The 26,324-nt window shown below is 43.5% G+C and overlaps 1 protein-coding gene across 1 annotated transcript in view; it reads left to right on the top strand.

The window, feature by feature from the left end:
• Positions 1-26,324, top strand: part of PTPRN2 (protein tyrosine phosphatase receptor type N2) — a 944,635-nt gene that overhangs the window by 305,302 nt on the left and 613,009 nt on the right. Inside the window, exon 4 of the mRNA XM_081285260.1 lies at positions 17,331-17,433. Within this exon, the coding sequence (XP_081141386.1) occupies positions 17,331-17,433 (103 nt within the window). The remainder of the gene's footprint in view (positions 1-17,330; positions 17,434-26,324) is intronic.

The raw sequence follows: 26,324 nt of genomic DNA, 5'->3' as shown, positions 1-26,324 counted from the left end.
CCCACAGTGCAATCAGCCATTGATGATCAATCCGCCAATGAGGTCAGAACCCTCCCGATCAATCACTTCCCCACAGCCTCGCCTCTTGCTTTGGGTCCAAGCCTTCAGCCTAGGAGCCTTTGGGGGACACTCCTGACCTATCATAACTGCAAGTCCAGGTCAGGCTGACCTGTATTATTGTTCTGGACAAGACATTTCTCAAGGGCAGGACAAGTAGAATCTGACCCAAAGATTAAGGGAGCAAAGGGGACAGATGCCATATGAAGGCAGAGAGGCCAATCCTGTTCATCCTGTTCCCATCACCCATGGGACATCTGCAGGCCCACATGAAGAGTCAGTATTTATAGAAAAGGCATCATTCTTGTCCTGAAGAGGACCCTAGGCAATGTCATCCTCCTAACCCAGGTCAGGGTGATCTACAGCAGAGCTAGTGGGAGACTAGCAATGTATTTTCCATTTGTGTGACCTCCAAGTCAATCCAGAGCAAATGAAACTAGACAGCTTTATTTAGGTTTTACCTCCACAGCAGTCCCTTCTGAAGTGAGTTAGCACTTCACCTGCACATGAAAATTGCTTCCAACTGCTCTTAGATGTAAGGGATGGAGGTTGCTGTAGTAAAAACACATCACATTCAAAACTCGTGGATTTTGGCCAGTGTAGTTCTAAGGAGAAAAGCTTCATCACCTGCTCCCCTGGCAGGGATGTGTACGGCCAACAGTGTGGAGCAAGGCCACTGCTCACCCTCCCACAGTGCAGAAGTTGCACGTGGGCATTGGCTGGCCCTGGACCTGTGTTCTGCTGTTCTGACCTGCTCCTGTTTCGTTCTCTGTCCTTTCACCTCAGTTTTGTTACCTAACCATTCCAAGTTCTGTTGTGGTTTAGGCAGTTATGTTGTGTTTAAGACAAAATGGGAGAGATGGAATTGATTTGCTATGATTGGCTCTTTTGCAACAAAGGAAATAAATTCTGTACCCAATAACCCCCTTCTGTTTCTTTGGCCAGAATTGGCCCCATAGGGCCCCAGCAGCATGGGAAATTGTAAAGTGAACATTTAGTTTTTAGCCCCCGTGCGATCAGGTGGGGTGAGGGCCACCAGCTGAGCCCAGACAAAAGGAAGAGTGGAAGTAAACAGATGGAATATGAGTCGCAAAATCAGAAAAAGTGCAACTTGAGGAGAGTGTAGGCGATGGATAGTAAAGAGAAGGCAAAAGTTAATGGGTGAAATATGGAAAGCCATTAAAACTGCTGAAAATTAACATTAAGACCTGTTTTAAATGAAAAGGAGAATAAAATAAGGCAGACACTGGTTAACTAGCTAAGAAGAAAGAGAACAAGTGTGCAGAATTAGATGCAAAAGATCAAGTACTCAAAGGGAGCCACAGGTGAGTATCCATAACAGCTTGAGTACATCTAAGAAATCTGAATGAAATAGACTACTTTCAGTGACAGTAGTTACTAAATGTGACCCAGGTTGAGGATACCTAAATAGACAGCTGATAATGGAAGACTTTGGGAAATTGATTAGGTATTTACCAAAGCCACCCCATTCACCCATGAAGTATGAGTGGATTGAGCTTATAAGTAATTGCTGCAAATCCTTAAGAAATTGAAGAATTAAATTGCCATTTAAAGTATTCCAAACTCTAGCAAAGCAACATAAGCTTCCAAGGTAAAATAACCTGCTGTAGCTTGTTAGTAAAACAGAATGGGGGGTTTCAAGGTGGTAGAATACAGAAGGTTGCCTTCAGGTCTGCTCCATGGTGTGAAACCAAGAAATCAGAGAAGCAGCTCCTCAACAAGCCAATATTTATTGTTCTTCCTTTAACTCTTCCTATAATTTTTATTTATTTTTTCTTCTCTCCTCTTCCTTCATGACCATCACATCCTACATCACTTCTATTTGCTCCCTGTCCACCATTCAAAATTGTAAACCCTTGTGCAAACTTACTGATTTTACTGTAGGCAATAACTGATCAATTTCTGTTTATTGTGACAGTTAACATTTGTAGATCTCATAGCAGGAACTACTTGGTTTAATACTATATATTTTTGCATTGGCTGCTGTTATTTTTTGTTTTCCCCTAAACAGTGAGGTACTAGAAACTTCAGGGACACTATAAGCTCACAGGGTAGAAATTCTACTGCCTCAGATCCATATTGTCAGATGGGTAGACACAAACAACATGAAAAACCAAGGGAACAAATCACCCCAAACAAACCAAGATACTTCAATAACGGAATATAATGAAATACAATGGAAGAAATGTCAGAGAAAAAGTTTAAAATGAACACAGTTAAACTGATCCGAGAGGAAAAGGACAACTTAAGGAGTAAAATCAGAGGAAATGCAGGAACTGAAAGAACACTTTAATAAAGAGATGGAGATTCTTAAAAAAAAAACCCAACCCCAGAAATCCTTGAAATGAAGGAATTGATACACCAAATTAAAAATAGAATGGGAAGTATTACCACAGACTAGATGACTTGGAAGACAGAATATCAGGCAGTGAAGACAAAATATATAATTTGAACATAAATTTTACCATGGAGAAAAGATATTAAGGGACCACAAATAGAACTTCCAAGAAATATAGGATAACCTGAAAACACCAAATTTAAGATTAATCAGGATAGATGAAGACTTGGAGATGCAAACCAAAGGAATGCACAATCTTTTCAATGAAGTAATATCAGAAAATTTCTCCAACCTAAAGAATGAAAGGAGGCTTATAGGACCCCAAATATACAAAATTACAACAGATCCACACCAAGGCACATTATTATGAAAATTCTTAACATACAGATAGAATTTTAAAAGCTGCCAAAGGAAAATGACATGTCATATTTAGAGGGAAACCAATCCAGATCTTAACTGATACCTCACCCCAGACCCTCAAAGCTAGGAGGTCTTGGAATAAGATATATAATAAGAAAGTGGAAGCCAGTCAAGAATATTGTACCCAGCAAAATTAAGTTTCAGAATTGATGATGAAATAAAAACTTTCTATGATAAACAAAAGTTAAAAGAATTCACAGCTAGAAACCCTGCAACTACAAAACATACTCAATAAAATACTTCAAGAAGAAGAAATGAAAAATAAAAATGAAAACCAGCAAAGGGAGAAACTACACTAAAAGAATAGTCAATCAAAGGAGAAACTAATTCAAATTAAAGCCAATAAATAAATACTAATGACCGGGAGTAGAAATTAGATCTCAATAATAACATTGAATATAAATGGCCTAAATTTGTGAGTCAAAAGACATAGACTGGAAGGTTGGTTGAAAAAAACAAGACCAACAATATGCTGTTTCCAAGAGACTTCATGGGAAAAGACATCCACAGACTGAGGGTGAAAGGGTGGAGAAACATATCACTCACATGGATTGAGTAAAGAAGCAGGGGTTTCTAATCTCATATCAGTAAGGTGGACTTCAGGCAAGAGTTAATCAGAAGGGACAAAGAAGTTCAATTTATATTGCTTAGGGGAATTCTACATCAATAAGACATAATAATTATAAATATTGATGCCCCAAACAATGGAGCATCAACATACATCAAACAAATTCTTCTTAATATCAAAAATCAAATAGCCCACAACACAATAATGCTGGGTGACTGTTAACACACCTCTCTCACCAGTGGATAGCTCCTCCAAACTCAAACTAAATAAGCTATGGAACTAAAAAATGCAACTAATAAGTTAGACTTAACAGACATATATACAATATTATACACACACACACACACACACACACAATATTTCATCTGTCAATGTCTGAGTACACTTTCTTCTCAACAGCACATGGATCATTTTCTAAAATAGAACATGTCTTAGGCCCAAAGTAATTCTTAGCGAACAAAAGAATTAGAGATAATACTTTGCATTCTATCATATCATAATGGAATTAAATTAGAAATCAACGATAATATAAAAAATAGAAGCTACTCTAACACGTGGAGACTATAATACACTATTGAATGATGACTGCATAGCAGAAGAAATCAGGGGTGAAATTAAAAAATACTTAGAGGTAAATAAGAATAGTGACACAGGGTATAGAAACCTCTGGGACACTATGAAGCCAGTTCTAAGAGACACGTTCACGGCATTGACCTCATTCATTAAAAGAATAGAAAGTCACCAAATAAATAACCCAATATTATGTCTCAGAGCCCTAGAAAAAGAACAAATCAACACCAAAGGCAGTAAAAGACAGGAAATCAATGAAATTAAAACAAAAAAAAAAAGAATCAAAAAATTGACAAAACAAAAAGTCGGTTCTTTGAAACCCAAGGCTAACATCATTCTAAATGGAGAAAACCGGAAGCAATCCCTCTAAAAACTGGAAAAAGACAGGGATGCTCTCTGTTCTGTTCAACTTAGTCCTTGAAACCCTCGCCAGAGCATTTAGACAAAAGAAAGAAATTAAAGGGATCTGAGTAGGAAAAGAAGAAATCAAACTATGCCTATTTGTAAGCAACATTATTCTGTATTTAGAAGACCCCAAAAAAGTCCACCAGAAAACTTCTCAAATTCATAAATGAATTCAGCAAAGTAGCAGGATATAAACTCAACACCCACTACTCAATTGCATTCTTATACATTAAGTGATGAATCCACTGAGAAAGAAATTAGGAAAACATCCCATTCATAATAGCCTCAAAAATAAAATATTTGGGAATCGACCTAAAAAAAAGAAGTGAAAGACCTCTACAATGAAAACTATGGAACACTAAAGAAAGAAAGAAGATCTTAGGAGATGGAAAGATCTCCCGTGTTCTTAGATAGGCAGAATCAATATTGTCAAAATGGGCATACTACCAAACGTTCTATACAGATTTCATGAAATTCCCATTAAAATTCCAGTGATGTTCTTTATTGAAATAGGAAAATTAGTCAAGAAATCACTTGGAAAAATAAGAGACCCAGAAAAGCCAAAGCATCCTTCGTGAAAAAAGTGAAGCAGGAGGAATCACGATACCAGACTCCCGAAGGCAGGGCAGGGCAGGGTGAGGAGGGCAGGGTCTAAGTTCAGGGAGACACCTGCCCAAGCCTCACCTACGCCGGCTCCCCTCCCTCTGCCTCCTCCTGCCTCGCCTGACCTTCCTCCCCTCCTGTGCATGAAGAAAACACCATGACTGTGGCAGCCAGCTCTCCCCGACACAGTTATTGAGCAGGACAACTGAGTATGAAAATACTACAGACAGGTCAGTACAGGCAGTACCGGAAGGGTGTTGGCTTCTGACGCTGCTGCTTTCTGAAAAAACCAGGGCTTCCAAACTTGATCCTCGGAAAGATCGGGGATTTAGCCGACACATGGCAAAGGCATCCTGAATAAACCAGAATTCTTTGTGGTTTTTCATCCTGTAGCATGTGCCCTGATGGGATTGGAGGTTTTACTGAGTAGTTTGAACTTGGCTGTTCCTCACCAAGATTTCAAGACACCAATGGTCGTTTGCTAACCAGCAGAACCTCTGCACTCAGTTTCCGTGGCCTGTTGGATGTGAAGATAAGGCCAAACATGGTGCAATTTTGATAGTTCCAGCCCGGTGGATGGATTTTTGTCTGGTGATAAAGTGAACGCAGTGTTGACGGACTCCTGTGGACATCCTTGGAAGCATTGGGAGTTGAGTGATCTTGACCATGATGGACAGCTTGACAGAGATGAGTTTGCAGTTGGCATGTTTTTGGCGAACTGCACATTGGAGAAAGAAACTGTGCCAATGGCTTTGCCTCCAGCCTTGGTGCCACCTTCTAAGAGAAAGAAATTCCGGAATTGAGCTGCATGCTCAGTGCAGCCTCATGGTGAATTTCACACCTGGACACATGCTCTGGTGCCTTCCCAGCCTTGGAGGCCAGTGGCTGCCCACTGTGCTGTGGCGCTGCAGCCTGAGCAGTGAGGCCCTCTCCAGCAGGCAGCCTGGAGGAGGGGTGGCAGGTGAGGCCTGTGCCAGAGGTGGGCCTTGTTTGTGCAGCTGCCCTCCCGGACCTGTCAGAGGAGCAAGAGAAAGGTGCAGCGGGTGAGGGTACGGGGGGGGGGCGGTCGTCCATGCTGGCAATGCATATGGTGGCAGGGGCACAGAGTAGGCCATTTCCTGTCTGCTAAGCCACTGGGCAGAGAGGAGGCTGCAGTCACCCTGCAGCTTTTGATGGTACAAAGAGCCGGCCGCGCTGCCTGCCATGTGCAGCTTGTGGCTTGTGGGCTGAAAAGAGGCTCTCGTGACAGAGAAGCTCCAGAACAGTCTGTCTCCTGAGCTCTTTCCTGGCCAGTAGTTAGAAACAGACCTGGTTACCCCACCAGAGTGGAGAGCTGGGTCAACCCTGTGAAGCAGAATTGCATACTCTTCTCTGAATGGGATGTGCCTACCAAGGGTGTTCTTAGGTGAGGTTTCTATACCGTCCTGCTGTTTGGAAGACAGGAGTAGCTGCTTGTGACCAACCTCAAGAGGCCCTAGGTCTTGGGTGTGTGAGTTCACTGCCTGCCTGGTCCTGGGTCCCCCCAACTGACCCCTGGAATCCCCAGGCTGTGTGTACTTGTGACCTTAGAGATGCACATGGCCCGGCAGCTGCCAGGGGTGCCCGGGCTTTGTCTCCGCTCTCTGTTGAGCCACGTCTCTCTAGGTCTCTGGTTCTGGCTCCTCTTTCTGAGACCCAGCTCTCCAGATGTGAGGTGCTTCCCCTCCTGCTGAGCACCTGGAACCAGCAACGGTTCCCAGAGCTGCCTGGTCCTCCTGGGGTTCCTCATTCCTGTGTGCCCAGGCCCCCACTTGCTAGTACTGTAATAATGGGGAAGTTGCATTTTAAGAGCTGGAAGGAAAAAAAGCCTGTAAAGTAATGATTAAGACTTGAAACTGAAACTGATTGGCTCCATCAATCAGGACTTTTTGGTGGCACAGAAACTGTGAGTATGACCAGGGTAGCACGAGGGGCAGAACCCATGCGTTCCGTGTTCAGGACGAGCAGGCAAGGCCCAGTGGCTCTTGGAGCTGAGTGTCTGGCCTGCCTTTCCTGCCGCTCATTGTATGTTGAGTTAACTGATAAACTTGGCCTGCACAGGGGAGGGAAGGAGAGGTGGAAGGTGGGTGGATGCATGCTTTCTGGGGCCCTTCAGACAGCTCATGGCTCCTGAGCGTGCTTCCCGGGGAAGGGCACCTTGAAGAGGCAGCTCTCGAGGGGCTGCCCGAAGAGGTCAAGGGAAGCTGGGGGTGGGGTCTACTCTGGTGACCAGAGACGAGACGAGCAGACCCAAGGGTAGCCTCAGAGCCTGGGAATCAGGGCTGATCACCAGAGCATTCCTGTGCCTCCCTCTGCATCTAACTGGGAATATCCCTGGGCAGTTTCCAGGGGTTTCTCCTTCATGACCCAAGGGAACTCAGATGGCCTTCCCTAGTCTCAGAGGAGGAGTGGGGGGCTCACTACGATGAGTAACAGGGCCTGGGCATCTGCTGCCTGCCCATGGGCCCTACTGCATGAGGTCAGCAGCACCCCTCCATCACCTAGAATTCCAACATTGTACCCTGTGCCTTGTCGTAAGATCCTGTCTGCCAGGAACAGAAGGGGCAGAGGAAGTAGATGATGGTAGATGAGGTAGATGATGGCGATTCATGGCTGGCACCAAGCTCAGTGCCCATCTGCACCCCAGGAGCCAGTTCCTCCTAAGCAGTCATTGCCTCGGGTTCCTCTGAGCCGCTGTCCTGACCTGGAGCCCAGACACATCCCCCCAGCTTCCAAATGTCTGAGTCTTGAGTTCTGATCACACTCCTCAGCTCAAATTGACCCCGACTTCCTATTAGCATCTTTATGGCAGGACCAGTGGGCTCAATGGACTCGGAGGGCAAGGGTGAGATTCTGGGGCTCCTTCCTCTGAGCCCTCCCCTGTTGGTCACGGGGTAAAATGGTGCTGCTGCTCGATCCCCAGATGAGCCTCCTGCAAATCAGGTTGCTCCTCTCCCCAGCCTCTCCACCTGCAGCCCCTTTGTGGCTAGGTTTCCTCACTGATCTGTGGTCCTGGGACACTCCCAGGTGGTGGCCAGTGTCTGTTACCTGTGTAACACCCTCTTGCCGGCCTGCATTCTCCCTTCGAGGTTCCCATGCTGATTTGAGGCCCCAAGGATGCCTGTGCTTCTCTGCCCACCTTCCCACAGGGACGCACACACTCTCCACACTCTGTGCTGCTCTGGCTCCTGAGCATGCCTGGCTGTGTCTCCCATCTCCTTCCTCATGAATCTCCCCCTCCTGGTCCTCTGGTGAGCCCGACCCACTGTGAGCAGGGGCTTCCGCCAGGGGCCTTCACCAGTCTGGCTACGCCTGCCCTTCCTTACTCCGCTATGTCGCCATCAAATAGGATTTCCCGAGGGGAGCAGGACCCAGATCTTCACAGGTCAGAGAGAGGAATGCCTGACAAACCTGTCTTCCCCACCTGGTCCGCATTTCATCCACTATGTGCAGTCCGACCACCAGTGCAGGCGGTCTGGCACTCCTGAGGTGGAGCGGCTCTGCCGTTGCTCAGGAAGTGGGCTCAGCTCCCCGACCTCCTCAACACACACGCACACCAAGTGGCTGAGCACGCCCGCCGGCAGGAGGGGCCCAGTGGAAATGTGCTGCGTAGCTCATATGCACACCCCCACAGGAGACCTCCTTCCATTCTGTTAGAATACCCAGGTGCCTCAGGGAGTCAACCTTGGGTTGGAAGCAGCTGGGCAAGGCAAACTTCACTTTGCAGAAGGTGTGCAACTTAGCAAAGTCTGGCAAGCAAGCATGTTTGGGTGGCAGTCGGCCTGCTTTATCCCTCATGTAGCACTGTCCCCTGCTCTGATAGGAGGAGCTTGGGGTTATAATCTAGGCAAGTGGCTTAAAACTGGGGAGGGCAAAGGGAAGGACTATAATTAAAACACACTGCTTGAGCATCAAGAGTGCTGAGCCCACTTCTTGAGCAATTAGTCTAAGTGTTATATGCTAAGAAGGGACCACTGAACTTTCTGTTTCTCACAAGTCCCCCATTTTATACCTTTTGGTCTCATTTTCATTTTTGTTCTTTTATCCTTTGGTATTGCCGTCCATTTTAGCCATGGTGACTTTTTGAGTTGGAGACCACCCTTTGAAATGAGTTCTCTTTTAACAGCTAAGTTAGCCACCCAGTGATCAGGGGCTACTTGATAAGGTCCTTTTCAGGTCAGTTGAAGCTTGCCTTCTCCCCAGGTCTTGATGAAAACCAAGTTGCCAGGTTGAATTGTGATACAACAGGTTACCTTTATCTAGTTACAAAACATCAAATGACATAAATACCAACCAGATTGCTTATTTCTATATACAGCTGAAGAAGACTATTGCCACAGACAGTTTTTGTTTGAAGAACACCAACTTGGTGAAAGTGCTCTCGTATTAAGCTGTACATTTTTAAAGGGTGGTATACTTGAAGAACATGAATGTATCTTGTTGAGAGCCACAGTTTAGTCCGAATGACGCCTGGCATTTTGCTAGAGGGGATGGTTGAAAGGTGACCTGGCTCTGGGATTAGGGCGGATCCTGCTGGGATTAGGGCAGATCCTGCTGCCTCGGGTGCCTGCTACTTTGGAGTTCCTCTGGAGTTCTCACGGGGTTCCAGGAGAATTGGCGCGGAGCCTGGTGGAGGGAGTGTGTTCCTGGGAAGTGTGTGTAGAGTGCCGGTAAGAGTTCAGGAATAAAGAGTTGCTGTTTGAACCTACAAGGCTTTGTGGCGGCTCAGTTATTTTGTGCCCAGTCAGACTGTGGCAGTATCTGATATGTAGAGAAGCCAGTAATGGTTAGTGTCACAGCTACATAGGTGTCCATTAACTATGTTTAAATTTACATTAGAACTTAACAGGCTAAAACTGTTCTCAGGTGTATACATAAGTATACATGACAGCTACGTACATTTATGAAGTAATCATTTAGTAGAGTTTGAAACAGGTACAAACCATAATTCCTTCAAGACTTAGTTTTCCTAAGTAATAAAACTTAGAAGATATCAGAAATCACCTTGATAGGTAAGAGCAGATCAGTGTTTAAAGGAACCCTTATTGTTTTTCAACATAGAAAATTAGCATATTAAAGGTTATATTCTGAAAAAATCCTTATGAAATTTATGAATTTAGACAAATTAGTCTCTTTCAAACCTTTTTACAGTACTTTAGTTGAAACACACCTTAAACTTGATTCTTTGTATATTAAATTATACCTGTCAGCATTTTAACTCTTAGTAACCTTGTTTTTTTAGGATAAGACCCAGAAACAAGCAATCTTAAATTTTTTTTTCATTTACTAATTTATAAAAACACATTTAATAGACCCTAATATAAGTTACCTTGTGGAATTGAAGAAACCAAGTGTACTTGAATTTATACTTAGTTGATGTTTTAGTTGTTTTGCTTTGCAAATTAATCAGATGTCTCTTCTCACAAACATATTTATGGAGATTAATCACATTTATGTTAAAATTAATTTACTCATATCCAGCTTATGTTACCCATGAAACCAAGGTATCTAATAAGTCTATTTAACACTTTAAGTCAGTTATTTCTTACAAAGAAAATTCCTTAGAAGTAATAGACATTGAACTTTAAATATTTTATAGAAATCAATACTGTCTTGATTGGTTGGCTATCTAAAAACTTTGGTTAGTAATGTTAAAGACATCTTTATTCATATCTATTTAATCAATTTCAGTTATGTGAATTGAAAGGCATTTGGATCCATTTTTTAAATTTATGAGTGCTCATTTATCTATATGCTAATTTTGGTACCATGTAATATTATAAACACAAGCACATATGTAAACACAACATACAATACAAGATGTGCACAGAAACACACAAAACAGACAGGAAACAAAGATTTTGTACCTTTTTACCAAATATTAAATCCCAATGGGTAGGAGACAAAAGAACTATCAGATATAAGCTCTTAGAAATTAAAATAGAGTCTGTTGCACACTTTTACAATATGACTCAGATCTGGGTAGGATCTGTGCTTTCCATTTTCTTCCCTATCCGTAGGCCTAGAATTTTCCCTGGAGATTCTTGTGCTCAGTGAGTTCAAATAAAACAACAGTATTTTGGGCTGGGGATGTGGCTCAAGCGGTAGCGTGCTCACCTGGCATGCATGCGGCCCGGGTTCGATCCTCAGCACCACATACAAACAAAGATTTTGTGTCTGCCGAAAACTAAAAAATAAATATTAAAATTCTTTTTAAAAAAACAACAACAGTATTTTATCATCTGTGGCTTCTATTTCCCTTTGTCCTAGGACTGTCTTTACACTATTTTAACATAAGACCTGGAGGTTATCTGGGGTCTTTCCCTGCTGGCATCCCTTTCTCCACATTAGAGTCTTTATTGAGACACTCACCCCCACCTCTGGAGGTTTCTTGCACTCCCCATCCCAGGCTTCTGGGCAGGCTCTCATGTTTCTGAATAGATGCTCGTCCCCCCTTTTGAGAGGTTCTTGCACTAATGTCTCAGTCACCTCCAGGATGTCCTGACCACCAAGGAAGTACTCTTTGGGCTTTTAATTATACTTTATTGATTTATTTGTCTGTTTCTCCACCCATACTACATAGTCGAGGCTACTGTACTGATGGAATAAGATTTGAAATGATGTGCAATGATTCTATTGCTATATTTCTGTTTTCTCAAGCAGTTTTAGTGACTTTAGTTAATTTGTTATTCCATATAAATTGCTTGTCTGTACCTACAAAGAATCTTGCTGAAATTTGTACCAGAATTATGTCAAACCTTTACAGTGTATCAATTTGGGGAGAATTATCATAATTTTACATTGAGACTTTCGATCTATGAACATGGTTTATCTGTCATTTATTTAGATCTTTGATTTCTTTCATCCCATTATGTAATTTCCAGTCTACAAGTCCTATACATGTTTAGTTAGATTCATTCCTAAGTATTTAAACTTTCAAGCGACTATAAATAGTATTTAATGTCAGTTCTCTTTGTATGTATGTAGGAAATGAACTTATTAGTTCTAGGAGGTTTTTCTTTCTTTCTTTCTTTTGTAGATTCCTTGGGATTTTCCATGTAGACAGCCATGTCATCTGGAAATAGGTACAGTTTTCTGATATGCATGTTTTATTGCCCTTATTTTCCCCTTGCACTAGTTGGAATTCTTAGCACTCTGTTGAACAAGGTGGTGAGAGTGGACATCTTTCTTTGTTCCAAATCCCCAGTACAGAACCTTCCGTGTGGCTGGCTTTAGCTTCAGGGGTTTTCAGGGCAAATCATTGTCCACTTGTTATCAATTTTAGTTATCCTTGATTCCTTTTTTTTCTGACAGTTTTAATGTTAAATGGGCATTACATTTTTCAGTTGCTTTTTCTGCCTTGATTGTTATGATGGTTTGATTTTTATTCTTCTTTGGCCTATTAATATTGTAGATTACACTGATTTTATTTCTGAATAGTGAACCAGCCTCTCCTTTTATGTGGAAATAAACCCTGTGGTGAATGATCATCTTCATATCTTGCCAGATGTTATTTGCTCGTGTTTTTAAAGGTTGTTTGCATCTACACTCATGAGGGATATTGGTCTGCAGGCTTCTTTTCCTGTACTGTCATGGTCTGCCTTTGATATCAGATTGGTAGTGGCTACATGAAACAGAGTGGAAACTGTTTCCTCCTCTTCTGTTTTCTGGAAGAGATTATGTGGAATTTATGTTAATTCTTCTTTAGACGTTTGGTAGAATTCTTCCAAATTCTCTATCTGGGCCTGCATGTCTATTTTGTGGGGAGGTTTTAAATTCTGAAGTCCAGTTCCTTAATAGTTACAGGTTATTAAACTCTCTGTCTTGAGTTTGATTAATTATGGTAGTTTATATTTTTCTAGGCCTCCACCATTTCACCAATGTTGTCAAAAGTTTATGTGTGTAAAGTTGTTGATTCTCTTATTATCCTTTCGATGTCTACAGTGATATTCCCTGTTTTATTACTTATATTGGCAATTTGTTATATCTTTTTCTTTTTCTTGCTATAAGTTTGTCAGTTTTACTGATCTTTTCACAGAACTAGTTCTTATTGTGACATTTTTCTCTGTCTTTTTCTAATTTAAATTTCATTGACTAGGGCTGGGGTTGTGGCTCAGTGGTAGAGCACTTGCCTAGCACGTGCGAGACCCTGGGTTCAATCCTCAGCACCACATAAAAATAAATAAACAAAATAAAGATATCATGTCCAACTACAACCAAAAAATATATATATTTTTAAATTTCATTGACCTATCATTCTCTTCCTTCTACATTCTTTGGGTTTATTTTACTGTTCTTCATGTAGATTCTTGACTGGAATGTAGATTGCTGATTTGCGTCCTCTCTTTGCCTAACATAAGCCTTCAGTGCTAAACATGCCCCTCACAGCTCTGCTTTAACTGTGAGCCGTAATGTTGGGATCTTGCTGCACTTTGGCTTCATCTAGTACAGTGTGCTTTACCACCTTGGATTCCCTTTGGTCCAGGATAGCTTAGAGATATGTTGTTCGCTTTCTGGGCGTCTGGAGATTTCCCATGATTTTTCTGAGGCTGATTACCAGCAGGCCTCTGCAGTGTTAGGAACACTCTCTGAATGGTCCTGTTCCTTCCCTGCTGCTGAGGCCTGTGTGCTGACTGGGATGTGTTCCTGGCCCATGCTGCATGGGTGGCTGATAGGATGCGTTCCGCTGTGGCTGGGTCGTGCTCCACCAGTGCTCACTGGGCCTTGTTGCCCAGTGGCACTCATGAGTTCTTGTCTGTATTTGCTGGTTTTCTATTTAAATGGTTTTTAATCATTTGCTGAGAAATTGATGTGAAACTAACAGCTCCAACTGTGGAATTTTCTGTTTCTTCTTTAGTTTGATCAGCTTCTGCTCCACATATGTTGCTGCTCTGACATTTGGTGCATGCATGTTTAGGACTGCTGCATCTTGGTGGATTAACCCTTCTATCACTATGTAATTTTCCTCTGTCTCTCTCAATTTTATTTTCTCTGATGATTCATTTATCTGATATTAAAGTACACATTGCTGCTGCTCTTTAATGCCTGCATGATGTATTTTTCCCATATTTTTACTTTCATTCTTCCTATGTTGTTATATTTGAAGTTAGTTTAACAGGTAACATAGTTGAGTAGTTTTAAAGTCCTCTCAGCCAATGCCTGTTTTCATTGGTGTATTGACATTCAATCTAGTCCTTGATATACTAGAACTTAAATGTTTGATTTTTTGTTTCTTAGTTTTTACTTCTCTGTATTTTCTTCCCTCCCTTTAAGTTATTTTAGCATTTGGGAAATCCATTTTAATTTTTCAGCTATGCTTTTGAATTGATGTTTTTGATATCCTGATATCTTTCTTAGTGTAGATATATAATTACATATATACACAGCTTACCATAGCTTGTCTGTTTTACCAGTTAAATGAACACAGTTTACTGGTCTTCATGTGTATATGATGGGTAAATACTCGGGGGAAACCGTGCTCACACTGGAACTCAAGAGGAGGAGGCACCTGTATTTACCGGTGTTGTTGCCTGCCCTGTTCTTTCCGGATTCGTAGGGGACTGCTTTCATCATCTCCTTTCTGTTTAGAGTAGTTCATTTAGCTCTTCTCTTTCCTTTATTTAAGATCATCTAATGTCTCCTCATTCCTGAGGGCTTTCCCTGGCTGTGTGGATTGGAGAGCTTGACGGTTTCTTTCTCATTCCTGAAGGATATTCTCATGGGCTGCATGGATGGGTACATACATGGATTTTGGGTTGACTCTTCTTGTTCTTTAGCACTTGAAAATCTGCTATTTCCTGTGACTTCCAGGGTTTCTGATGAGAAATCCTCTGTCGTATGAATCATGATTTGCATGTAAAGAAGGCATCATGTTTTGTGTCTTTGTCAAGACTTTTTCTTTGAGGTCATCAGAAATTAAATCATAATGAATCTTGGAGAAGAATTAGGATTATCCTGTTTGGGATGTATTCAGCTTCTTGAAGTTTTAAGTTTTTGTCTTTTGTCAGAACTGAGAGGTTTTCAGCCATTATTTTTCCGAGTTTCTTTTGGCCCTGCCTTCTTTCTCCTCTACTTTTGAGGCATTTGCAGCATGAATGGCAGATCTTTGGTCACGGCCTCAGAGTTCTGAGCCTCTGCTCATTTTCTGGACTGTTTGCTCTCTGTGGCTGAAACTGGAGGATTTGTGTTGTTCTGTCTCCATGTCTGACTCTTCCCTCTTTCTGTAGAACATTGTGTTTCTTATTGTACTCCCCAGTCATAAGACTCCCACCTGGGTCTTCTTTATACCACCTGTGTTGGCGGGATGCCTGCTTTTGGTCTGTCTCAGGTATGTGCACAGTGCCGTAGGAAGCAGTTTCATCATGGCACCAGGGGGTCTCACACCTTTCATCCCAGGGCTGGTATCTCTTGATTCTCTGTGTTCTTTCAGTTTGAGGTATTCTTGGTTCTTCTTGTAAGCAATAATTTTCAATTGAAACTGGTCATTTTTGTATATTATAAGACTTTGAAACTCATGCAAATGTGGTGTTCTGACAGCTTTTCCTGGCACTGCCCGGCCAGGGAGAGCATGGGTGCTGGGAGGTAGAAGCCCAGGCTCACTCACCTCTGTGGACACCTGAGGGCAGGGTGGGAATTTCCACCCCTGGGGTCTCCTTAACTCTGTGGGCCAGGTCACAGCTCATTACTCTGCCTCCCTTGACGTCACCCAGTGGGGTGGGATGCCTCTCACACTTACGCCTAGAGAGCAGTTCATGGGGATGCTGAAGCACCCAGGTCTTTGCCTTACCTCATTTTTCACCCAAGAGCATGGTTCCTCCTCCTCCCAGGGTTAGGGTCCTGGGCCCTCCTTGCACTCCCACATACGTCCTTTCTGTCTGACCAGCAGTTGTTCTAGCAATGGAGCCTCAACATAGCTCAGGCTTCCATGCTCTTTAGATACCTGAATTTCAGTTGCCTAATTTTATAAATAAAATTGTTTTCCTGGAAATTCCCTTTCATGCCCTTGATTTTGCTTCCTGATAAATATTAATATTATGGCTATCCTTGGGGAATGCCATACTTAAAATGTGCTTATTTTCTAAATCCAAAGGGCTAGATGTTGTTTCAGCTTGCAAAAGCACTCTTCATTGGAGATGCCCCAGGGTGGGTGAAGCAGAGCCGTGGACGATGCCTTCTGCAGGGGTTCTCTTCAGTTGCTTTCACTAGAGGGTGGGTTTGCTTTCAGTCAAGTACAGCCACACTGGAGTGTGTGCAGCAGTGATTGTGGGTCACTGTCCCTACAGTGACCCAGACTCTGTGTGTCACACTCCAAAGACAGCTACTTAGCACAAGCAGAAGGCCACCTGCCTTGGTAGTGATGCCGCTGGGCCTTCTGGGACTTAGGACTGTGGCCTCTGTTTGGATTGCCATGTGTAAACTTAAAACAATTTAGATTTGCATTTAAAAAATATCTAAGTGTGTTCTTGAAGGCCGATGACGTCTACTGAGCTGTCTTTCGATTCCATCTAGAGTGTGTGTTCTGGACTTGCAGCACACACACGCACAGAGCCATTCTGATTTGAAGATTTTAGCAATGTGTTTTGTACAGGGCATAAAAATATACCTCTGTAATTACATGATATTTAGTGATTAGATAATTATGGATAATTGCATGGGGTAGTTCTAAGTGCGAAAGTGTTACCATAAGATCTAAAATGTACAAATTGCATAATAATTATTCTTAGGAGTTATTTGGTAATTCTGAGCCTAATTATCATGTGATCCACAGTGCATGTAATTAATGCATAATCACATGGATTTTGCCTTCACAACTGCTTTGCCCTTGTTGTAAGTCTCTTTGTCATAACATTTGAGTGTAAATACAGTGTCACTGGTTCCCAGAGGCAGTGCATCAAGCCCCATGGCAGTCGCTCTCCTGGAGCAACACCCCTTGTTCCACCTGAGCGCTTGCTCCCAAGCAGCATGGGGTCAAGGAGGACAAATGGCCAAGATGGCAGTAAGCATGGACAACAACATGCCCTTTGTGGAGGGGAAGCATCTCTTGTTGGGCCCAAGACCTCGGAGGGAAACAGGGTCCCCCTTGGGACTGACATCACATGGCTTAAGGGTCTTGCTTCAGCCATAGCCAGCACCATGGTGCTTGTTGAAAACAATGGGAAAAGTGTCAGAGAGAGTTGGACTCTGTGAAGAAGACCTGACTAGTAAGGGCAGCGGGGGGTCCCCAGCTTGTATGTGGTGTCAGCAGTGTGAGGGAGCCATCCAGATGTGGCGCAGGCAGAAGCATGGCCAAACTTCTGAATCAGTAACTCAGTTTCCCCCCTGTCCCTACAGGCTTCACGTGGCAAGATGACTACACCCAGCGTGTGATGGCACAGGAGCTCGCAAACCTCCCCAGAGCCTACCCACAGCCTCTGGATCCTTCCAGCCGAGCCAGGTAGGCACAGTCTAGGGTCGCTCTAGGGTCTAGGGTGGCCCCCCACCGCAGTCACATTATCAAGCTGGGTTGTGTCTAGCAAGCACCCAGTCTTCCTGGTGGGAAGCTCCAGAAGGTCAGCTGTCTGTGAGGAAGAGACTTCTTGCTCCTCTGTATCCCGACCCATGAGAGAAGGCCACATTGCTTGTCACCAAGAGGCATGCCAAGATTTTCTTCCATGGCTCCTTTGGGAAATCCTGCATCTTTAGACCTCTGTGCAGGCGGAGGTCAAGAAGTCTCCCCACTGCAGGACAGGCAGAAGGACCTCACCGTACAGTTGCTTGAAGCAGGCAGCATTCAGACATGTGCTCCCTCTCTCTGTCTCACACATGCTGCCACAGGAGTTGTGACTACAGCAGCCCCGTCCTGCAGGTGGAGAAAAGCAGCCCAGACAGACACAGCAGGCGAGCAGGGCTGCCGGGCGTCTCACCGCTGCACCGTTTTTCATGTTAAAAGCACACACAGGGGGATTCGCCCGACCTGCCCCACGGCAACAGAAGGCGGGACGCCGCAGAGAAGCAATTAATTAGCAAGCAGGGAGGAAAGTGGCTGCCCTTCGGTGGAACCCCGCCAGCCAAGCCCGCACTGACCCCCGGGCTGAGTACGGGATTTCAGATGGGGAAGGAAGCGATACAGTCCTGTCCCCCACAATGGAAACCCCTCCAAGGCAATCAGCGGCCACCATCTTGGAGAGCTGAAGTATCCACCACCACTCTCCGACAGACTGCAACAATAAAACAGGTCTGTGTCACTCAGCCCATCCCCCATACATCGGGGAGTCTGCATAAAACCCCTCCTAGGCTTTCCCGGGGAGGGAGTATCAGAGAGAGCCGGCATAAAGACTAGGGGAAAACTAGAGGCACCTGACCTTCAACCCCCCCCCTCCCATCAGCAGCCAAAACGAAACCTGTCTAGCCAGCCTTGGGGGAAGGGCAAGCAGAAAAAATCAAAACGATAGAGTGCCAGGGATCCCAATAGCCAATTGTGCGACCCCGGGGATCCGGGCTGACTGATTGGCCCGGCCTGCCCCGCGGCTACAGAAGGCGGGGCGCCACAGAGAAGTGATTAATTAGCAAGCAGGGAGGAAAGTGGCTGCCCTTCGGTGGAACCCCGCCAGCCAAGCCCGCACTGACCCCCGGGCTGAGTACGGGATTTCAGACGGGGAAAGAAGCGATACAGTCCCGTCCCCCACAACGGAAACTCCACCAAGGCAATCAGCGGCCACCATCTTGGAGAGCTGAAGTATCCACCGCCACTCTCCGACAGACTGCAACAATAAAACAGGTCTGTGTCTCCTAGGCTCTCCTAGGCTTTCCGGGGGAGGGAGTATCAGAGTGAGCCCGCATAAAGACTAGGGGAAAACTAGAGACACCTGATCTTCAACTCCCCCTCCCATCAGCAGCCAAAACGAAACCTGTCTAGCCAGCGCTGGGGGAGGGGCAAGCAGAAAAAAACAAACGATAGAGTGCCAGGGATCCCAATAGCCAATTGTGCGACCCCGGGGATCCGGGCTGACTGATTCGCCCGGCCTTCCCCATGGCTACAGAAGGCGGGGCGCCACAGAGAAGTAATTAATTAGCAAGCAGGGAGGAAAGTGGCTGCAATTCTGTGGAATCCTGCTGGATGAGTCCGCACTGACCCCCGGACTGAGTACGGGATTTCAGAGGGGAAAGGAAGCGGTACAGTTCTATCCCCCACAACGGGAACAAAACAATAGAGTGCCGGGGTCCCCAATAGACACCCTCCACACCCAACAAACGGCAGGCCCAGAGTACAGTTTGAACTGCCGAGAGCCATCACTCAGGGGAAATCTGGTCTAGCAGGAGAAACCAAGACTAGCAGGAGAAACTAGGGGACTAGAGGCCAGGCCCTCGTGACTGGGCGGCTGGAAACCGCAAGCCCACCGGCGACAGTTCACCCACTGCCTGCGTAACTGGGCAGTAGGGGAACGCCCGCCCGCCGGCTACCGACTGCAGGACGGGGTACCTAGAGATCGCCCGCCCACTGGCGACAGCCAGCCCGCTGCCCGCGCGACTGGGCGGCTGAAGTCCACTCCCCCCGCCGGCGACCGTTCACCCGCCCGCTGCCTGAGATACTGGGCGGCTGGAGACTGCCCGCCTGCCTCGATGGGGAACTGAAACCAAACAGAGACAGTCCAGTCACACAGCCCCATTAGGACACCCCAGCAAGGAGCCTGGGGCCCGTCATAGCAGAGTAGTGACGTCACTGGAGCTCGGCCGTCGGAATTCCTTCCCAGCAGAATCCACGTTAGCAGGCACAGTTTAACAACACAGAGAAGAAACAACAGAGTAATACAGAACCAAAACAAATCTATAGAAGAGAGCAGAAACACGGCAATCAAATAGAGCTGGAAAGTAAAGTGGACAACATGAGAAAATAGGGAAAAAAGGAGTACAAACAATACAGGACAACTTAATTCTACAGGAGGACATAGAAACATCAGAAGCAGGGATAGGGAAAGAACTCAAGGCCTACCTAACTCGAATGGAAAGGAATATTAGGGAAGACATGAGACACCAAGTCCAAGAAATAAAAGTATATTTTGAAAACGAATTAAACAAACAAATTCAAATGGCAAAGAATGAGCTCTACCAGGAGATAGAGATCTTAAAAAAATCAAACAATAATCCTAGAATTGCAGGAAAATATAAACCAAATTAAAAACTCAAACGAGAATATTACAAACAGACTTGATCAAGTAGAAGTCAGAACATCAGATAATGAAGACAAGGTTTATCAACTTGAAAAGAATATAGTCAACACAGAAAAGATGCTTAAATCCCACAAGCAATCTATTCAAGAGATATGGGATGTCATAAAAAAACCAAATTTGAGGGTCATCGGGATAGAAGAAGGCACAGAGACTCAAACCAAAGGAATGGACAGCATATTAAATGAAATAATTCTAGAAAACTTCCCAGAGATGAAAGATGAAATGGATTGCCAAATCTTGGAAGCCTACAGGACCCCAAACATTCAAAACCATAATAGACCAACTCCAAGACATATAATTATGAAGATAGACAACGTACAGAACAAGGAGAGAATATTAAAAGCTACGAGAGAAAAGAGGCAGATTACATTCAGGGGTAAACCAATTAGGTTAACGACTGATTTCTCATCACAGACTTTGAAAGCGAGAAGATCCTGGAACAATGTATTTCAAATGCTGAAAAATAATGGATTCCAACCAAGAATACTGTATCCAGCAAAATTAAGCTTCAGATTTGACAATGAAATTAAAATCTTTCACGATAAACAAAAGCTAAAAGAATTTGCAGCCAGAAAACCAGCACTGCAAAGCATTTTGAGCAAAACACTACAAGAAGAGGAATTGAAAAATAGTGCCCAAAACTAACAGCAGGAGGTGTCTCAATAAAGGGGGAGGAAAATACCCAAAAAGTAAAACCAGCCAAACTAAAATAAATAAATAAAGAATCATGACTGGAAGTACAAATCATATCTCAATTGTAACCTTAAATGTTAATGGCCTAAACTCACTAATCAAGAGACATAGGTTAGTTACCTGGATCAAAAAACCAAATCCAACAATATGCTGCCTTCAGGAGACTCATATGATAGGAAAAGACATACACAGGCTGAAGGTAAAAGGTTGGGAAAAATCATACCACTCACATGGCCCTCGGAAGCAAGCAGGAGTGGCCATACTCATATCGAATAAAATCAACTTCAAACCTAAGTTAATCAAGAAGTATAAAGAAGGACACTATATACTGTTAAAAGGAACCATCCACCAACAAGACATAACAATTATCAATTTGTATGTATCAAACAATGGAGCTGCAACGTTCATAAAACAAACTCTCCTCAAGTTCAAGAGTCAAATAGACCACAACACAATAATTATGGGTGACTTCAACACACCGCTCTCGCCATTAGACAGATCCTCCAGACAAAAGCTGAATAAAGAAACTATAGAACTCAATGACACAATCAATAACCTAGACTTAACCGACATATATAGAATATATCAACCATCATCAAGTGGATACATGTTCTTCTCAGCAGCACATGGATCTTACTCAAAGATAGATCATATATTATGCCATAGGGCAACTCTTAGTAAATATAAAGGTGTGGAGATAATACCATACACCATATCTGATCATAATGGAATGAAACTGGAAATCAATGATAAAAGAAGGAAGGAAAAATCCTGCATCACATGGAAAATAAACAATATATTACTGAATGATCAATGGGTTACAGAAGACATAAAGGAGGAGATGAAAAAATTCTTAGAGACAAATGATAATACAGACACAACATACCGGAATCTATGGGACACAATAAAAGCAGTTTTAAGAGGAAAATTCATTTATTGGAGTTCTTTCCTCAAAAAAAGAAATAACCAAAAAATAAATGAACTCACACTACACCTCAAAAACCTAGAAAAGGAAGAGCAAAACAACAGCAAATGTAGTAGAAGACAAGAAATAATTAAAATCAGAGCAGAAATTAACAAAATTGAAACAAAAAAACCATTGAAAAAATTGATAAAACTAAAAGTTGGTTCTTTGAAAAAATAAATAAGATAGTCAGGACCTTAGCCATGCTAACGAAGAGAAGAAGAGAGAGAGAACTCAAATTACTAACATACGGGATGAAAAAGGCAATATCACAACAGACACTACAGAAATACAGAAGGTGATTAGAAAGTATTTTGAAACCATTTATTCCAATAAAATAGAAGATAGTGAAGATATCGATAAATTTCTTAAGGCATATGATCTGCCCAGATTGAGACAAGAAGACACACACAATTTAAACAGACCAATAACAAAGGAAGAAATGGAAGAAGCCATCAAATGACTACTAACCAAGAAAAGCCCTGGACCGGATGGGTATACAGCAGAGTTCTACAAAACCTTCAAAGAAGAATTAATACCAATACTTTTCAAGCTATATCAAGAAATAGAAAAAGAAGGAGCTCTTCCAAATTCATTCTATGAGGCCAACATCACTCTGATCCCAAAACCAGACAAAGACACTTCAAGGAAAGAAAACTACATACCAATATCTCTAATGAACTTGGATGCAAAAATTCTCAATACAATTCTGGCGAATCGAATACAAAAACATATAAAAAAACTTGTGCACCATGATCAAGTAGGATTCATCCCTGGGATGCAAGGCTGGTTCAATATACGGAAATCAATAAATGCTATTCACCACATCAACAGACTTAAAGACAAGAACCATATGATCATCTCGATAGATGCAGAAAAAGCATTTGACAAAGTACAGCATCCCTTTATGTTCAAAACACTAGAAAAACTAGGGATAACAGGAACTTACCTCAACATTGTAAAAGCTATCTATGCTAAACCTCAGGCTAGCATCATCCTAAATGGAGAAAAACTGAAGGCATTCCCGCTAAAATCTGGAACAAGACAGGGATGCCCTCTATCACCACTTCTATTCAATTTAGTTCTCGAAGTACTAGCCAGAGCAATTAGACAGACAAAAGAAATTAAAGGCATAAAAATAGGAAAAGAAGAAATTAAATTATCGCTATTTGCAGATGACATGATAACATACCTAACAGACCCAAAAGGGTCTACAAAGAAGCTGCTAGAGTTAATAAATGAATTCAGCAAAGTAGCAGGTTATAAAATCAACACGCATAAATCAAAGGCATTCCTGTATATCAGCAACAAAACCTCTGAAATGGAAATAAGGAAAACCACCCCATTCACAATCTCCTCAAAGAAAATAAGATACTTGGGAATCAACCTAACAAAAGAGGTGAAAGATTTATACAATGAAAACTACAGAACCCTAAAGAGAGAGATAGAAGAAGATCTCAGAAGATGGAAAAATGTACCCTGTTCATGGATAGGCAGAACCAACATCATCAAAATGGCGATATTACCCAAAGTTCTCTACAGGTTTAATGCGATGCCAATCAAAATCCCAACGGCATTTCTTGTTGAAATAGATAAAGCAATCATGAAATTCATATGGAAAGACAAAAGACCCAGAATAGCAAAAGCAATTCTAAGCAGGAAGAGTGAATCTGGAGGTATAGCGATACCAGAGTTCAAACTGTACTACAGAGCAATAGTAACAAAAACAGCATGGTACTAGTACCAAAACAGGCGGGTGGACCAATGGTACAGAATAGAGGACACAGAGATTAATCCACAAAGTTACAACTATCTTATATTTGATAAAGGGGCTAAAAGCATGCAATGGAGGAAGGATAGCATCTTCAACAAATGGTGCTGGGAAAACTGGAAATCCATATGCAACAAAATGAAATTGAATCCCTTTCTCTCGCCATCCACAAAAGTTAACTCAAAATGGATCAAGGAGCTAGATATCAAATCAGAGATGGTGCATCTGATAGAAGAAAAAGTTGGCTCCGATCTACATATAGTGGGGTCAGGCTCCAAATTCCTTAATAGGACGCCCATAGCCCAAGAGTTAATAACAAGAATCAACAAATGGGACTTACTTAAACTAAATAGTTTTTTCTCAGCAAGAGAAACAATAAAAGAGGTAAATAGAGAGCCTACATCATGGGAAAAAATTTTTACTCCTCACACCTCAGATAGAGCCCTAATATCCAGAATGTACAAAGAACTCAAAAAATTAAACAATAAGATAACAAACAACTCAATCAACAAATGGGCCAAGGACCTGAACAGACACTTCTCAGAGGAGGACATACAACCAATCAACAAGTACATGAAAAAATGCTCACCATCTCTAGCAGTCAGAGAAATGCAAATCAAAACCACCCTAAGATACCATCTCACTCCAGTAAGATTGGAAGCCATTATGAAGTCAAACAACAACAAGTGCTGGCGAGGATGTGGAGAAAAGGGTACACTTGTACATTGCTGGTGGGACTGCAAAATGGTGAGGCCAATTTGGAAAGCAGTATGGAGATTCCTGGGAAAGCTGGGAATGGATCCACCATTCGACCCAGCTATCGCCCTTCTCGGACTATTCCCTGAGGACCTTAAAAGAGCGCACTATATGGATACGGCCACATCAATGATTATAGGGGCACAATTCACAATAGCTAGACTGTGGAACCAACCTAGATGCCCTTCAATAGATGAATGGATAAAAAAAATGTGGCATCTATACACAATGGAGTATTATGCAGCACTAAGAAATGACAAAATCATAGAATTTTCAGGGAAATGGATGGCATTAGAGCAGATTATGCTAAGTGAAGCTAGCCAAGCCCTAAAAAACAAATGCCAAATGTCTTCTTTGATATAAAGAGAGCAACTAAGAACAGAACAGGAAGGAAGAGCATGAGGAAAAGACTACAGTAAACAAAGACGAATGGGGGGAGAGAAAGGGAGAGAGAAGGGAAAGCATATGGAAATGGTAGGAGACCTTCAATGATACACAAAATTATAAGAGGTTATGAGGGGCAAGGGGGAGGGGGGGGAAAGGGGAGAGAATTGAACAACAGCAGAGGAGGTAGAGAGGGAAGATGGGAGGGGAGGGGAGGGGAGGGGGATAGTAGGGGATAGGAAAGGAAGCAGAATACAACAGTCACTAATATGGCATTAGGTAAAAATGTGAGTATGTAACAGTTGTGATTCTGCAATCTGTATTTGGGGTAAAAATGGGAGTTCAAAACCCAATTGAGTCTAATGTATGAAAGACGATATATCATGAGCTCTGTAATGTTTTGAACAATCAATAAAAAAAAAAAAGCACACACAGGGCCTTTCCTAGGGTTTCTGTTTGGACAGTCCATTTTTTTCCTGAGAGAAAACATCTAGAACCACAGTCTTTAGTTAGAAAATCCCCATGGCACGAAGATCTAGATATCCACCTCCGTGCTCACTGAATGGGTGAGGCAGTGTCCTTGTTGGGTCTGGGGAGCAGGAGAGCAGCAGATGGCGACTGCAGCACACAGCCACACCAGGGGCGGGACCTGCCTTCGCTCCGAGAGCACCTGTCTGCTGGAGAAGCGCCACCACGGTCCTCAGTGTGCACAGGACGTTTCTGTGGAACCCCTCATGTGCTCACTGAAGCCGTGTCAGTCCCATTTCAGGCCCTCCTGCTGCTCTTCACAGCATACCTGGTCACTCCCAGATAATGACTCCACCAGGCTCAGGGCTGGGTGGTACCTGGGAAGGGCAAGGGACCCTGGCATGGAGGAAACTTGGCTCCAGGAGTCCAGGAGGTGGTAAGTGACTGAGGAGCAACTGTCTAAGTGGGGGACACATGGCCACCCAGCACCTGGGAGACTTTAAAGGACACCAGACAGGCTCCTGGACCTCACGCTCCTGACTGCGTGGCACGTGGTCACCTTCCAAGGCCGTGTTATTAAGGATGGTAGTTTGTCTTTGCTTTTATTTTCATGATCAGTGAGATGAGGAGTTGAAGCGTGCATCCGTCGAGACTGGAGTGTTCTTGTGGATGTCCTGTGCACGGTCCTAGTCCTTGTGAAACCGCGTTTGGTCCTGCTGTTTGTTTCCTGGAGGATGGGGTCTTCCTTGCAGGTTGTCTTGTAGAGGTGCTTTTCCATCTGTGTCAGGGTGCCACTAGGTGCACCTGTGGGTGAAGGCAGAGGCCCGCTGCTCTCCTGGGCTGGCTCTCTCCATGCTTCCCTTCCTAGTAGGATTGGAGAAGAACTGTTCACTGGCTGTAGGACAGAGGCCCTCCTTGGGCAGAGGTGGTGGACATTCTCTACACATGTCCTCGGCCCCTGCCACCCTGTAGCTATATCTGGCTGTGCGGCTCTGCTGATGAGCTTCCCATCTGTTGTCCCTGCTGTTTGCCATTTGAAGATGGAACTCAGATGCTTTTCGTCTTGGCTGCCATTCACATAT

The sequence above is a fragment of the Spermophilus citellus genome (genome assembly GCF_964194105.1).
Source record: "Spermophilus citellus genome assembly, chromosome: 3".
Lineage (NCBI taxonomy): Eukaryota > Metazoa > Chordata > Mammalia > Rodentia > Sciuridae > Spermophilus > Spermophilus citellus.
This window is presented reverse-complemented; position numbering and strand designations above follow the sequence as displayed.